At 40.4% G+C, this 13,250-nt stretch overlaps 1 protein-coding gene across 8 annotated transcripts in view; it reads right to left on the bottom strand.

Moving 5' to 3' along the window:
- Positions 1–13,250, bottom strand: part of nav3 (neuron navigator 3) — a 160,140-nt gene that overhangs the window by 61,419 nt on the left and 85,471 nt on the right. For all 8 annotated transcript variants that reach the window (XM_079622177.1, XM_079622181.1, XM_079622179.1 and 5 more), the window contains 2 exons: positions 9,600–10,623; positions 6,088–6,200 (listed from right to left, as the gene is read on the bottom strand). In XM_079622177.1, coding sequence (XP_079478303.1) covers positions 6,088–6,200; positions 9,600–10,623 — 1,137 coding nt within the window. The remainder of the gene's footprint in view (positions 1–6,087; positions 6,201–9,599; positions 10,624–13,250) is intronic.

Below are 13,250 nucleotides of genomic sequence, written 5' to 3'. Positions count from 1 at the left end.
ATAGGCCCCGCCTACTGGCTTTCAGTCACTTAACTGCTCACATTTGCCTGCACTGGATGTGAGCGTTGTGTCGCGTCAAAAGCAAACAGAACCCATTATAATCACTGATGCTGTCTACACTGGATACAGATGTGCGTTTAGTTTCTGACATGCTCAATGCATTTGAGTCTGTTGACAGGACAAATGGAAAAGTGAAAGAACGTTCGATTTGACGCGTCCAGTATAAACAGCTCGTTTGTGTCTCTGTACAGACTTCAGAAGTATATTACAGTTTTTTTCGATTGCTAAACGACAGTGAGCACAACTGGAGCTACATGTGCAAAACTCTAACTACAGTCTGCACTACCAACAGTCACCTGAGCTAAACAGTTCACATCACCTGCAAAACTCACTCCAAGCAACACAACTCTTAACACATGGCTCAAAACAGGCTCAGTGCAGCCAAACACTATGCACAACCCTCACTGAGATAACACACACTGTCACTCAGAACACACTGAGAGTAAAAACACTAGCATCAAACACCAATACAGAAAATACAAAGTTTTCATCTTTACAGTTTGAACAATTTCAGTGACTTCATACAAAGTAATATTTTCTTCAAAGAAAAGAGTGACAATCTTTCACATGATTTATTTACAGTAAATTTTTAGAACATAACAATTCTTTAAGGTAAATGAAAATTAGCAGTTTGCTTCACAATAGTCTGTAGTAATTTACAGAATTACAGTAATGAGGAAAAAAAGGTAGAAACTAAAAGTACATACTGTAATTCGAACAAATAATTGAGGGGCTGATCCTGCCTCTCTCTAGCATCAGGCCACAGGTTTTCATCAACATCACATCTAATGTTCTCTCTTGCCATGCACCTGGGGAAGAACCTTCTGGAGTGCCTTATCCATCCCTGCAGTTCTCTGGACTCGTGTCCTCACATCCGGCACGCATGGCTTCCAAAAGAGACATTTGGTCATGTGGGTGGTGACCAAACACTTTACACCTCCAGGCAGAGAAAAACTCCTCTATTGGGTTGAGGAAGGGTGAATATGCAGGCAGGTACAAAACCATAAATCTGCGACAATAGCATTTTCCTGCGCATCTGAAAATATGTTTCCTCTTCCTCCTGTTGGGGCCAGCCTTTGGGTTATGTTGTATATTACAGTATATACAGTAATACAGTAAAAATATATTTTACAGTCAAACTTACTGTAATATATATCTGTAAATATTCTATAATTGCAAAACAAAATATATTCCTGTAATGTTCTCATTTACTGTACGGATGTAAATCTCACCTGTTTCAGCTGAAGTTGCCATCAGCAGTGTTTGAAAGGCACAAGGCTGAAATCTATTCTGTTTTGAATGTGTGGTTCACAGTTTTGACACCAGTGTGTTAGCATTTGAACAAAGTGCTGTAAATCCACAGTGTTGTGCAGGTTGTGGTTAAAGTCATGGGATAAGTGTGTAGAGTTTTGAAAACTGTGTTCAAGCAATGAAAAACGAACTAGAGTTTGGTCCACATGAACTGCTGCTGTGCAGACTGTAGTTAGAGTTTTGCACATGTAGCTCCAGTTGTGCTCACTGTCGTTTAGCAATCGAAAAAAACTGTAACATCGGAAACAACTGGATGGTGTGTTTTAAAGGTGTCCCGGATCGCGTTGAAGGATTATATGTTTGTTCGGAGCATTTTGTTTTGTCTTCGAGGCACAGTGTATTGGAGACTTTGCAAAGAAACGGACAGCAGCTGCAGTAAGTACAGTAAATGATTTCATTCTTTAAATTATGTTTTTTAATGGATAATATTTATAAAACCATAATGTCAAAACACTAACTCACATGAAAAACACTTACTCGAGTTGAGTTTATACCGTTTCCAGTGCAATGATGTTAGCCAATAATAACAGTAGCTTTTTTTTTTTTTTTTTTAGGTACTATTGTCCGTAGAAAAAAAATTGTGTAGACTATTATGCCTGAGTTTATTACTAGTAGATTTGAACAAAACCCTAACTTAGAAGGGATAGTTTACTAATTAACTGAAAGTTCATAATTTACTCACTTCCATGTATTTCAAACCTGTATGCATTTAGCTTTTTTGGAGATATTTTGAAGACTGTTGGGGTCCAAACAACATTGGACTCTACTGACTTTTAATGTATGGCCAGAAAAGCACAGCATTTTTCTAAAAATATATATTTTTTGTTTCACAGAAGAAAGAAATGCTCATAGATTTGGAATGACATAAGGTCAAGTGAATGCTTTTCAGACAGAATTTGTAATTTCATGTGAACAATCCCTTTAAGAATTAGCACTAGTAACAGTGACCACTAAAACCAGTAAGAAATAGCCCCTCAAAACATTTCCTCAGTTAACTCAAATGCTGTGTAAAAGAATCACACTGAACTACAGGGAACTGAATTACTTCAATAAGATGAGGTGGTGGGCTGGCGAACAAACAGCCCCGTGGTTGGCGGTTAATATTAGATGGGTGAGGAATAAAAGCATGGATCACACCGACGGGAGGGTAAATAGAGCTATTGATCAGAGCTGCAGACAGCATGGCAATGCTTCCATGGCCGGCAGGTGAATCTGGCTTCTAAATGTTCTCCTATAGCACAATCAGAGAACCATCATTCACCCTGACATCCCCAAGAACCGCTTCTAATGCAGTCACACACACGCTCGACCCGGAGTACAGGGATAAATATAACCATTACCACAGCAACTCACAAGCAAGGCACAAAGACTGTTACAGTATGTTACTGATGAGTTTGAGTGACTCTGTAGTTATACACTTACGGCGTGTCTGCGGGTTTAAAACCTGCTCCAGGTCTCCCAGCATAGTGAGTATAACCTCTTTATCCAGCTGTGCCTGCTCGTCTCTGGCACTCTCAAGCTCCCAGTCTCCCCCAGTGCCCGCGGGCCCTGCCCGGGTGTCCTCATCCGATCTCCTACTGCTGCCCGCTTTATCCACCAACTCCGGCCGCTGGTGCTGATGCGCAGGTGCCATCCGGCTGGACTTACGACCCCAGGGCACAGGTATAAGGGAGTGTTCGGACTGGGAGAGCATCTTGGTGAGGGACAGCGAGAGCGACCGAGCTCGGGTGCTGCTTTCTGGGTTTCTACGAGTGCTGGATCGGCCGTGTTGGGGCGAGGGTGATGAAGACGACATCCCGGATGCTGATGAAGGTGGGCATGGCGGTTCGTCCAGCTCAAAGGTGTAAACCCTCTGCTCCCCATCACTAAGCAGCACGAGGTTGCCGAGAGAACGTTGCTTGCGGAGGTTTAGATTGTCCGGGAGAGACTGCGGTGACTTGCGAGGTGGGCTGCCGCCCTGGAACACAGAGAAGTCAGCTCCCCGCTTCATATTTTCACACGTTCTTTAGGATCCCTCGCACTTTTTCTTCCTTATCTTGAAGTTTGTTCCTCCTCACATGATCTGCGTGCCTCAGGTGGCAGCTGGCACACAAGCACAGTCGCAAAACTGCCCCTTGCACCAGGGAGCTTCAAATATCATCCTGCCCACACACACGCTTGTCGCCGCAGCCAATAACCAGCATCCAGGTGCACGTGCTGAGAGCACACTCCTCCTTGTCTTCTTCCTCTCTTCCTCTTCTATCACTTCTTTCCTTCAATGCAGCACCGAGGCTCGCGGGAAGCAGATCTGCACCAGATTACGGTTAAATTGTGATGCATATCCTTCACAGCGTTTCCCTCTCTTCCTGTTTCTCTCCCAGCAACCGAGGACTCTTCACACACTCTGTCTATTAATTACCGGCTGGAGTGAGCGCATGTGGTTCGCTCCAAGGGACAGGAGCATAGACTGAGTGTGTGTGCGCGTTACGAGATGCGAGCTCAGGGTCCGCCTGCTCCTTTTAACATGTTGTGAGCTGCTTCATTCTCATCTATCTCCTCCTTTCCTCTCTCTGTGTTTCTCTTTGCAGCAATGATGGCTGGTTTTCCTGTTGCTGTTAGCTACCGAGTCAGCACAGGTATTTTGTGTGTGTGTGTGTATGTGTGTGTGTGTTGTGGGAATAGCGCAAGACAAAACTGGCTTGTAACACTGTGATTTCTCTCCCTCATACTAGCGAAGGGTGTTAAGATGATGCATTTAGAAATGCCGCAGCACACAGCTCAACTGGAAAAAGACCTTTATAGGTCTGACTCAGGGACCCCCAAAATAAAAAGCTAGATTTTAACATTAAAATTAATATCTTTCATAAAAAAAAATCTTATTGTGCATTCAAAAACGAAAATCATCATTAAAAAATGACTAGCATAATATTATAATGATGTAAGACAGATAATATATAATAATACATTTATTAATTAAATATTTCATATAGACAATTGTCTGTATTATTATATATGATATGATATTATTAATTTATATTTATATATATACATACACACACATACACAGTGTATATATATATATATGTTATTATTTTGTATCCGTTTATGGACGCTTATTTTATCCGTTATGATGTTTCAGAATTAACCAACAGAGATAGTTACCATAGATTTTGGAAAATTCTAGTTATTTTTTCTTCTTTCTTTTTTTAATCAAACAGTGGTATAAACTTTACCAACTATCTGCGTACCACCAAACCACCCAGACATCTAAATGTGCAAAAACAAAGCAGGTGCATGCATAGATTTAGTTCTTGTCCTTGCATGGAGTAAAACAAATTTTACAACAGGGTGGAACCCACAATGCACTTTAACAGGAAGTGAGTTCTGAGGTTCACATCTATAAGTAGTCCATGTGAGGGTTTCCCTGACGCATCACTGGACAAACCACAGCATTTCAAGCATGCCCAGATGTAGAACAAAAAGCCTGTAGACATGCTATCCAAGAGGAAAAATGCTTCTTTTTTTTTCACATGCTCCCTTTACATAGCTCAAGAGAATTTTATGGAGTTCTAATTTCTGTTTAAAATAAGTATCATCCTGTGCATACTGTAGGAATATAGAGCAATAATAAAAAGCGAAAAAATTGGAGTTCATAATAAAAATTCTGACTTTAGATTTTAGCATTTTGGCAAATCAGAGCAGTTTGAGACATGGAGACATAAAGTCTAATCATCTTAAATTATTGTATAAACTTTGGATTTACAATCTAGCTGTACCATTTAACATTTGTATTTATTTCCTTCATTTGTTTTCAACAGCTCAGGGTACAATAACAATTTTATGCTTTCCTCAGTCTCATCTGCCATAAACTGTCCCAAACTATCCCATTGCAGGGCAAAACATCCAGTAAATGACCATGAGTCATAATGTTATTGCTGCTTCAAGATCCATTTGCAAACAACAATGTCCCTCACCTTCAAAATGACCACAGCAGGCCTGCATTCTTATTGACATAGAAAGACTGACCACTTTGTGCTTATGTGTTCGTCTGCAGTTTATTCACTTTAATTTGACATTCCAGGCATTTTTGTGCAAGCTGGAGCACTAATTTATATCTCATTAAAGAAGAGTGTGCTGGTTTGAGAAAAGATTTTTAGTTTTTAGCTTTTTTAGATGGTTAATCACAAACAAAATGTATTAAAATAACAACAGGGAATCTCGGGGATGCACACATGCGGCCAGATCGCAAACCGATTAAATCTCATCTCGTACAGAATTGATGAAATAAACCCAAGCGTTTGCAGAGAGCAACAGTGGCTGTGATAAATATTCACACAGGAAATCAACAACTAGGAATTAGCCATTTCCAGTAACTGCAGCGCAGGTAAATGCAGCATTTGGGCACGATTTGCATTTATTTCTCACAGACTGGCTGTTAAAATATGTGTGCGAGCAGAGCCTGAGCCCCAGGCACCTATCTTCAGCTATCAGCTGTCACATCATAGTCCCACACATGGAGAAATGCACAGAAGCGCAAATAAACAACACATTCTGCTGCTTGGCCTCCCAAACAAGGCCAGCCTTTGTCCACCTGTCATATCTGACCTTTTTCTTGCTGCGATAGCAACATGGAACTAGAGGCTTGCAGAGAGAATCTGTGCCTGTGTGAGTGTATGTGTTGAGTGTGTTTGACTGTGTGTAGGTGTGTATGTGCACATGTGGCGGCACTCATCCTACCTGAGATCTCCTCCAGGCACTGTTTGGCGGTCTTGCTGTAGACCAGGTCTTTTGTGGGACTGAGACACGGTTCAGTGGGGACCACGGTAGTGCAGTCATTCTCTGAATACGTCCTGAGTGAAGCAAAAGGAAAAATTGCATATGAATTATCAGTATTTTACACAGAGAAGATCATGTTTTTAGTTTGCCTGCATATCATCCTAACAATTAATGGAAACCACCAGTTGCAAGATAAAACCGCTGGTTTAATGAAAAAGTGGTGAAAATATTTCTGTTTTAATTTTCATTTAGTTAAAGTGGTAGTCATTTTTATTAGTTTTCTGTAATTGGTCTTTTATTTTCTTCAATTTACTTTTAAACTAAACAAAAATTATAAATGTTGCCTTGTCAATATAATTAGTTCATTTATTTTTAGTTAATGTTTATTTTATGTCAAGTAATGACATTTTTTCATGGTTTTAGTTTTAGGTATGTAACGATAATACCCTGCCATTAATAATAACAATTACATAATATATTATTAAATAATAAAATATCATTAACACCAAATCCTAAATACCATTCATATATATATATATATATGATTATATATATATTATTTATAAAATATACATTTTATCTTTTTTTAATTAAATTTTAAAATGAATGCCAAATACTATAGACTAACTTTACTACTGTAGTCAAACCCTAAAATAAAGGGAAAACATTTTTACCTATAGAAAAAGTCATAAATTAGTGACTTTATGTAGCCATCTTCCTCGTGGGATGTTTCTTAGGTTTGACTGTCATTGTGGGGACACCTGGTACCCAAAAATATAGCAAAACCTGACAAAAACATGCACATACGACACTGTTCAGACTGGAACAGTTGAAAGACTGGGAGAAACTCTTTGACTGTATATATGCATAACAATCACATCTACAACAAAGTTGTCCCAGGATACCTGCACTCGCCCAGATAAACATTCCCTTCTCTCTCTCTCTCTCTCTCTCTCTCTCTCTCTCTCTCTCTCTCTCTCTCTCTCTCTCTCTCACACACACAGTCACACACATCCAATTCACCAGCCAAATATTTCAGTGGCATGTCACACTGTTAGTTTCACCACGTGTTCCACACTCATGCCATTGAGACGCTGAAATTACCTGCGACAACAAACACTCACCCACGTACACACAAACTCTGCCTGAGAATGCAAATAAGCAAATGATGCAGAAAGGAAGAGGGCTTAAACTGTCAGGTAGATGAACTGAATGAACAGGCAGTTTCAACAGAAGGTCGGGTAAGGACACACACACAGATTTTATGGCCATCAGACACATAATTTCATCTTTTTAATATAGTTTTCATGCAACATCACTGAAGCTTAAAATGTGTTGATAAGGCACTGTTCTCCATACCAGTGGAAAAAATACCTCTGTTTTACAGTACTTTTAATCAAATAAATGTTGCCTTGTTGAGAGACTTCTTTCAAAAACATAAAAAAAATCTTACCAACCTGCTTATTTTGAACACTAGTGTGTAAATATTAACACTTACAGACACAAAAATGCAGTTTTGAGGCTGGTAATGCAACTACATCAACTCACCCACCTTTGCCAAACATTTCAAAAATGTTGACCCTAAGCGTAGTTTTAAAGAGCATGCTCACATGTGGACCCATTCAAACTGCAGTGTACCATCTCACAGCACCATTGAGTGCTGTCGCAGCCCTGCAGGTTTTACAGTGCCAAGCAAAGCTCTCGAGAGGAAGATCTGCAGTGGTGGAGTGCGATAAAGGCTTCAGTTTAAAATTCCATTAAGACTTTAGGTTATAATCCTTATGAGACGACACTGAGAATGCCAAACACAGCTTTAAGAAAACGCCATCGTCTTCCTGTGAATAATGAACCAGTGGCAGGCCGGTAAGGTGGTGAGTGTGTTTTTACGAGAGCCGTTGAGCTCTAAAGGTTCAGTTTGTGCAGGCATGTCAGACGGAGGTCATCAGGTTTGAGAGCTCTTTATCAAGAGAAGGATTAAACGTTACTGAACATACACAATCGCTCAAGGACAATACTCTTCCTCTCTCGCTTTTAACACTCTCATCTTTGTCTTCCATGTCATAGGACCATTAACACCCTCTTTGTCTTTTTTAACAAGCTGACTCAAACTGTTATGAATGCCCTCTGCCCATCAATCACATATTCTCTGTTCTGTTCCCACTTCCTCTTCCTCCACTCTAACCTATTCACCCTCATTAGTCATCATTTGTGATGTCACCGCTCTCTTGGTGAGGACTGAGGGAAGCCACGCCCCTCAAACGAGGCGGTCTGGCAAACGTCTCAGCGGTTCGCACTCGGGCTATTAATACTGTCGAGATGAGGCGTTTACCCACTGCTTTTTCTTACAAAGCTTTGCGCGATTGGATATGTGATAAAATGGACAGATGATCAGTGGGTGTGTGTGTGTGGGGGGGTTTAAAAGCTGGTTTGATAAACTGTATATATAGATGATTAGTTCAACATTTGTCTGTAATTACTGATGCTTTATGTTGCTCTGTTAGCCTGTGTGTAAGAGGGGTCTCACCCCGTCTGGTCAAAACAGGACTCTTGTCTAGACAATCTATAATGAAAAGAGATCCATCCTGTTAACATCACCCCCCACAGTCAGATTTAACAAGACATCCTACAGATTTCTCTTTCTGCCTTTACTCTGACAGGAGAGTGAAGAAATGATTGATTTGAAAATGACTTAAACCCGGGTTGCCTGCACAGAAACACCACTGTGCAACATGTCGGAACATGTGCATTTCCCACCAGGACAACTCTATAACATTCAGATCTTTCGTGCAGATATTAATTTCCACATCTAAACAAAAACTGGATTTTGCTGTACTTTGTATATAGTTTATGGTGTATCTTGTGAACAACTAGTGATCACGAATAGTACCTGTTACATTTGGCAAAATCAGTGTGCAGAATGAGTAAAAGATGAGGTAATTATTCTGGACCTCCTGGGGATGAGGGTTTCATCTTTGCCTGTCTATTGAGGGTAATTACAGAGACATGGTCCTGCTGTCTCATGGATAATGATAATGATTTTACAACCCAGAATAGAACCAAGGAACCCAGATCTGTCTGTTTATCTGAGCCTTACACTTTAATGTCTCGAAGCGTCATTGGATATACAGACCCCAGTAGCCCTGCCAGGACTAGAAGCCAGCAGGGTCTATGATGAGGACATGGTAAGTTTTAAAAATGACCAGTTGGCATCCGTTTTCTCTACTAAGGGATTTCGGCCAAAATTAGACAACATACACTGATCACAAGCAAAGTCCGACCTGCTATTAATTAATTCGCTAGGGGTATAATGGCAAATGTAATATGACAGAGGTGGACTCTTGTGTGACTGAACAGGACATATCCAGATCCTTAATCATTAAGCAGGCAACTTCGGCAACCATCATTCACAATATGCAAAGCAAGACATTTGAAAACGCAACAATCATGTCCAACTGTGTTTGAGAATCACTCACCGATACATGAAGGGGGCGACGGTTGCTGTGTTGGGATGGTTGTATTGCTGCTGCTGGGGAAGTTGTACTACCCCATTGCCTCCTAGAGCTCCTCCACCACCCAGCCCTGAAGTGGCAGATCCAGAAAGTGCTGAGGTACTGGTTGATGACACCATGCTGGTCTTACGATTCTCCAAACCCCCTAAAGATTTCTGCATATATATAGACTGACTGCCTTTACTATGTTTGGTCTTCTCACTTGTAGCAGGTACACTAGTTGCAGGTACACTAGGCTGAGTTGCTGCAGGCTTGCCGGTCGCCGCCGGAGCCTTCAGACCAGGCTTGGGGATGCCGCTGGAGGCGGGGATTGCACTTTCTTTCTTCACAGAGGCTGCAGATGTTTTGCTTCCTTTGGGAATGAAGCTGGCGATCTTTGAGCCTTTCTTAGAGGGCTCCACTATTACTGGCTCCTCTTTGGGTGGTGTGCTGGCTTTGCTCTTTGTCTTGTTCTTCTCCTCTTTCTCTTTGGGCTGCGGCAAGGACTTATTGTTGTGGTTCTTGCAGTTGTTGGTCTTGTTTGGGGGTGCAAAGGAGGATGCAGAGGTCTTCCCCTGCTGTTTCGAGATCCCGCAAGGTGGTGTGGGACTGCAGGTCCCCTCATCTCCAAACTCCAACAAGTCGTCCTCCTCCTGAAGAGCCATTTCGGCCACCGAGGGCGAGGTTCTGGATGCGGAGCGAGGGTTAATGAGCCGGAACTTCTCCAACATGGAGCGCTGGTTGCCTGGGGCTGATTTCGAGGCATCTGTGATTGGGGGCCGGAGGCGATCAGATGATAAGGGAGGAGTCGGGGAAGCGGTTGGGCTAGGCGGCTTGGTGGCAAGCATGGACGAGGTGGCACTGTGCTTTATGTTCATGGATTTGCTGCGCCAGGACTTTCCAGCTGTGGGAGAGGGGATGGCAGAGGCCAGCTGCTGCCCGCTGGTGCTTGAGGGCACCGAGCCACTGCCGTTCATGCTGCCTGGCAGAGGGATGCCCTTCACCGACTCTGTGCCAGAGAAACAGACCACACAGTGGACACATCTGTTAGACTGATAAAACTACACCCTAGAAGCAATACGTTTGTGTTGGGAAAATTGTAAAAAAAAAAAAAAAAAAAGTATGACTGCGGCAATAATCAAATATAAACATAAGAGGAAAAGGATTGTGGGAAAGGAAAATTATAAACACGTGAGCAATAGATAGTGCTCCAACCAAATCTTTACTCTGCAACCACCGCATACTAAAAATCCAAAGCAATGCTGCGATGCACTCAGGCAGAAAATTGGCTCCTAAATTGATTTTGTGGGATTTCAAATACTTTGTTGTTGCCAGACACCCTCTTGTTCTTTGTAAATGCAGTGATGTTTTGCAGAGAATCAACATGGCTCACAGAATTATATATATATAAACATCCTTAATCCAATACAAAATACATCATGTCCACATATCTACATATATTAAGCCTTTTAGATCATGACATTGCACAAATGTAACATTGTTTAAAATGCACTGACTATCAGTCCAATAATGAAAACTTCCCATTGCAAAGCTCAGGGCGCAGACTCAAAATGCTTTACAATGTAAGTGTATATAAATCAGATTACTTTGACTAGATTTTATATCTAGTATATTACTGACAAAAAAGTACCATTGTACTACCTGGTTTTTTTTCTTCTTTTTCTATGATGAATGACATTCTTACTATATGCAATATATATATTGCAGTAATGAGAATTCCAATTGAGAATTGTGTTCCTAAATTTCATAAAAGGAAGTAAAAAATAAAACATTTACCTGTCATAAAAATAATATTAGAATGAAAAAAAGAAAATATCAAGAGAAAAATGAAAAACTTCTGTTTTTTATTTCATTTTGTGAGATTTACTCTCAAGTGTTTTTAAATCAGATTGCTTTCACTGAACTTCCATGTGAAAATAAAATACAATTTTAATGAGTTTCTGTGAATTTCAAAAGATCAGTAAATACACCAATGCTTCAGCTGCCTTATAACACAACAAACTGCAAATAAATCTGCTTAATCTCACAGTAACTCAGGCTGTCCCTAACTTTGATTTGCATCCAGATATATCAAAGACTCAAGCTGAAAAATTCTAAACACAAAGGAAGAGAGGAGGAGATGGGACTTCATTTGGTTCCATTGAAATCATGTAGAGGGAACAGTGATTGGACTATGAATGAGCGTTGTGTGGATCGGGCTTCAGTGCATGTGTCAGCTAAATTAACCCCGTCTTTGGAGATAACAGCAGCTTAAATAACAGCCTCTCTCACGCACGTACATACACCAGACCATCGGAACGTGGTTACCATAGCTACCGCCTTTTCTCTACACCATATGTTGAAAGTGAAATTCCACTTTGGTCTGGGAATTCTGGTAGGATGCCTTACACATTCCACAACAAACATATTAACAGGTGTACTGACAGCAACTCTGTTTACCAATTCTAACTATGTTTAACATACTTAATCCACTACTGTCTAATCCAAAATGGATCACATTAGCCATTTCCTTTGCCTCTGGCTTTCTTTGTTATCTCTTCTGTCCAGTTCTGATATATCTCCACCGTCACAGGTGCTACTGTATGAAGCTATGCCAGAAGTTCATTGACTGTACTAAATAACAACGATTTCCTTCAAACTAATCCAGGAACTGGACATAGTGCTTTTGAAAGCCTCCTGAACTGAGCTAAAATGGCTGACTCACTCCTGCAGTCAGTGTGAATGGAGAAATTAGCTTTGTTATACAAGACTACTTAACATGCAAGTGTTTGTGCCTACTAACTTGGCATAGGGTTTATAAACAGTGTGAGATTTGCATCCACAGAGAGGCTTTGTGCTGAGATACGCAGGTGACGGTAGCACTGGGTACTGACAGATTTTGAGGTTAAGGATTAAATCAGTTAAAGGTCAAACTCCGGATTATGAAATTTGTATTCAAGCCTGCCATAAAATGAAAGACTACATGCTAGCTCTGTTCCAGAACCTAGCGAGCTGCCTAAAGGGCTACAAAGGCAGCATCCCAACTGTCACAAGTGCCTGATTTGGAACACTATGTAGGCAGCATAGAGTGCAAATAAAACTAATTTCACATCTTAATTGATTGCATGTTGCTAAACTAACAAAGTTTATTCAATAATAGATACATAACAGCATACGCAAGCTATTTCTGGCCATTTCTTGATCTATTTATATTTTACTAATACCTAATGTTTGTGAACCCCTGGGGGTACCTGAGGGAACTGCAGGGGGTTTGAGAGCCGAAAAACGTTTAATTAATCAATAATTAATTAAATCATACAATTTTTAAATTAAAATAAATATTTTGAATGAAAACATAAAAATAAAACACTATCTAAAAAACACATTTAATTTACCTGCATCTCATGTAACCCTTACAAAACTTCACAGAAGAGTGAACACGCGAATGTGTTAAAATATGAATTATGAATTAAAATCTAATGAGGTACTAAGGGGACAAAATACTTTGGAAATTCCTGATCTATTTGAATGGGGACCGAAGTCGTTAGAAATTATGAATCAACAACACATTTCAAATCAGAAGCAGAATTACACAACAATGGTGTCATAAAAATAATGAAAGTTTTCATTTTGTTC

The sequence above is a fragment of the Phoxinus phoxinus genome, assembly GCF_949152265.1.
Source record: "Phoxinus phoxinus genome assembly, chromosome: 9".
In the NCBI taxonomy this organism is placed as follows: domain Eukaryota; kingdom Metazoa; phylum Chordata; class Actinopteri; order Cypriniformes; family Leuciscidae; genus Phoxinus; species Phoxinus phoxinus.
This window is presented reverse-complemented; position numbering and strand designations above follow the sequence as displayed.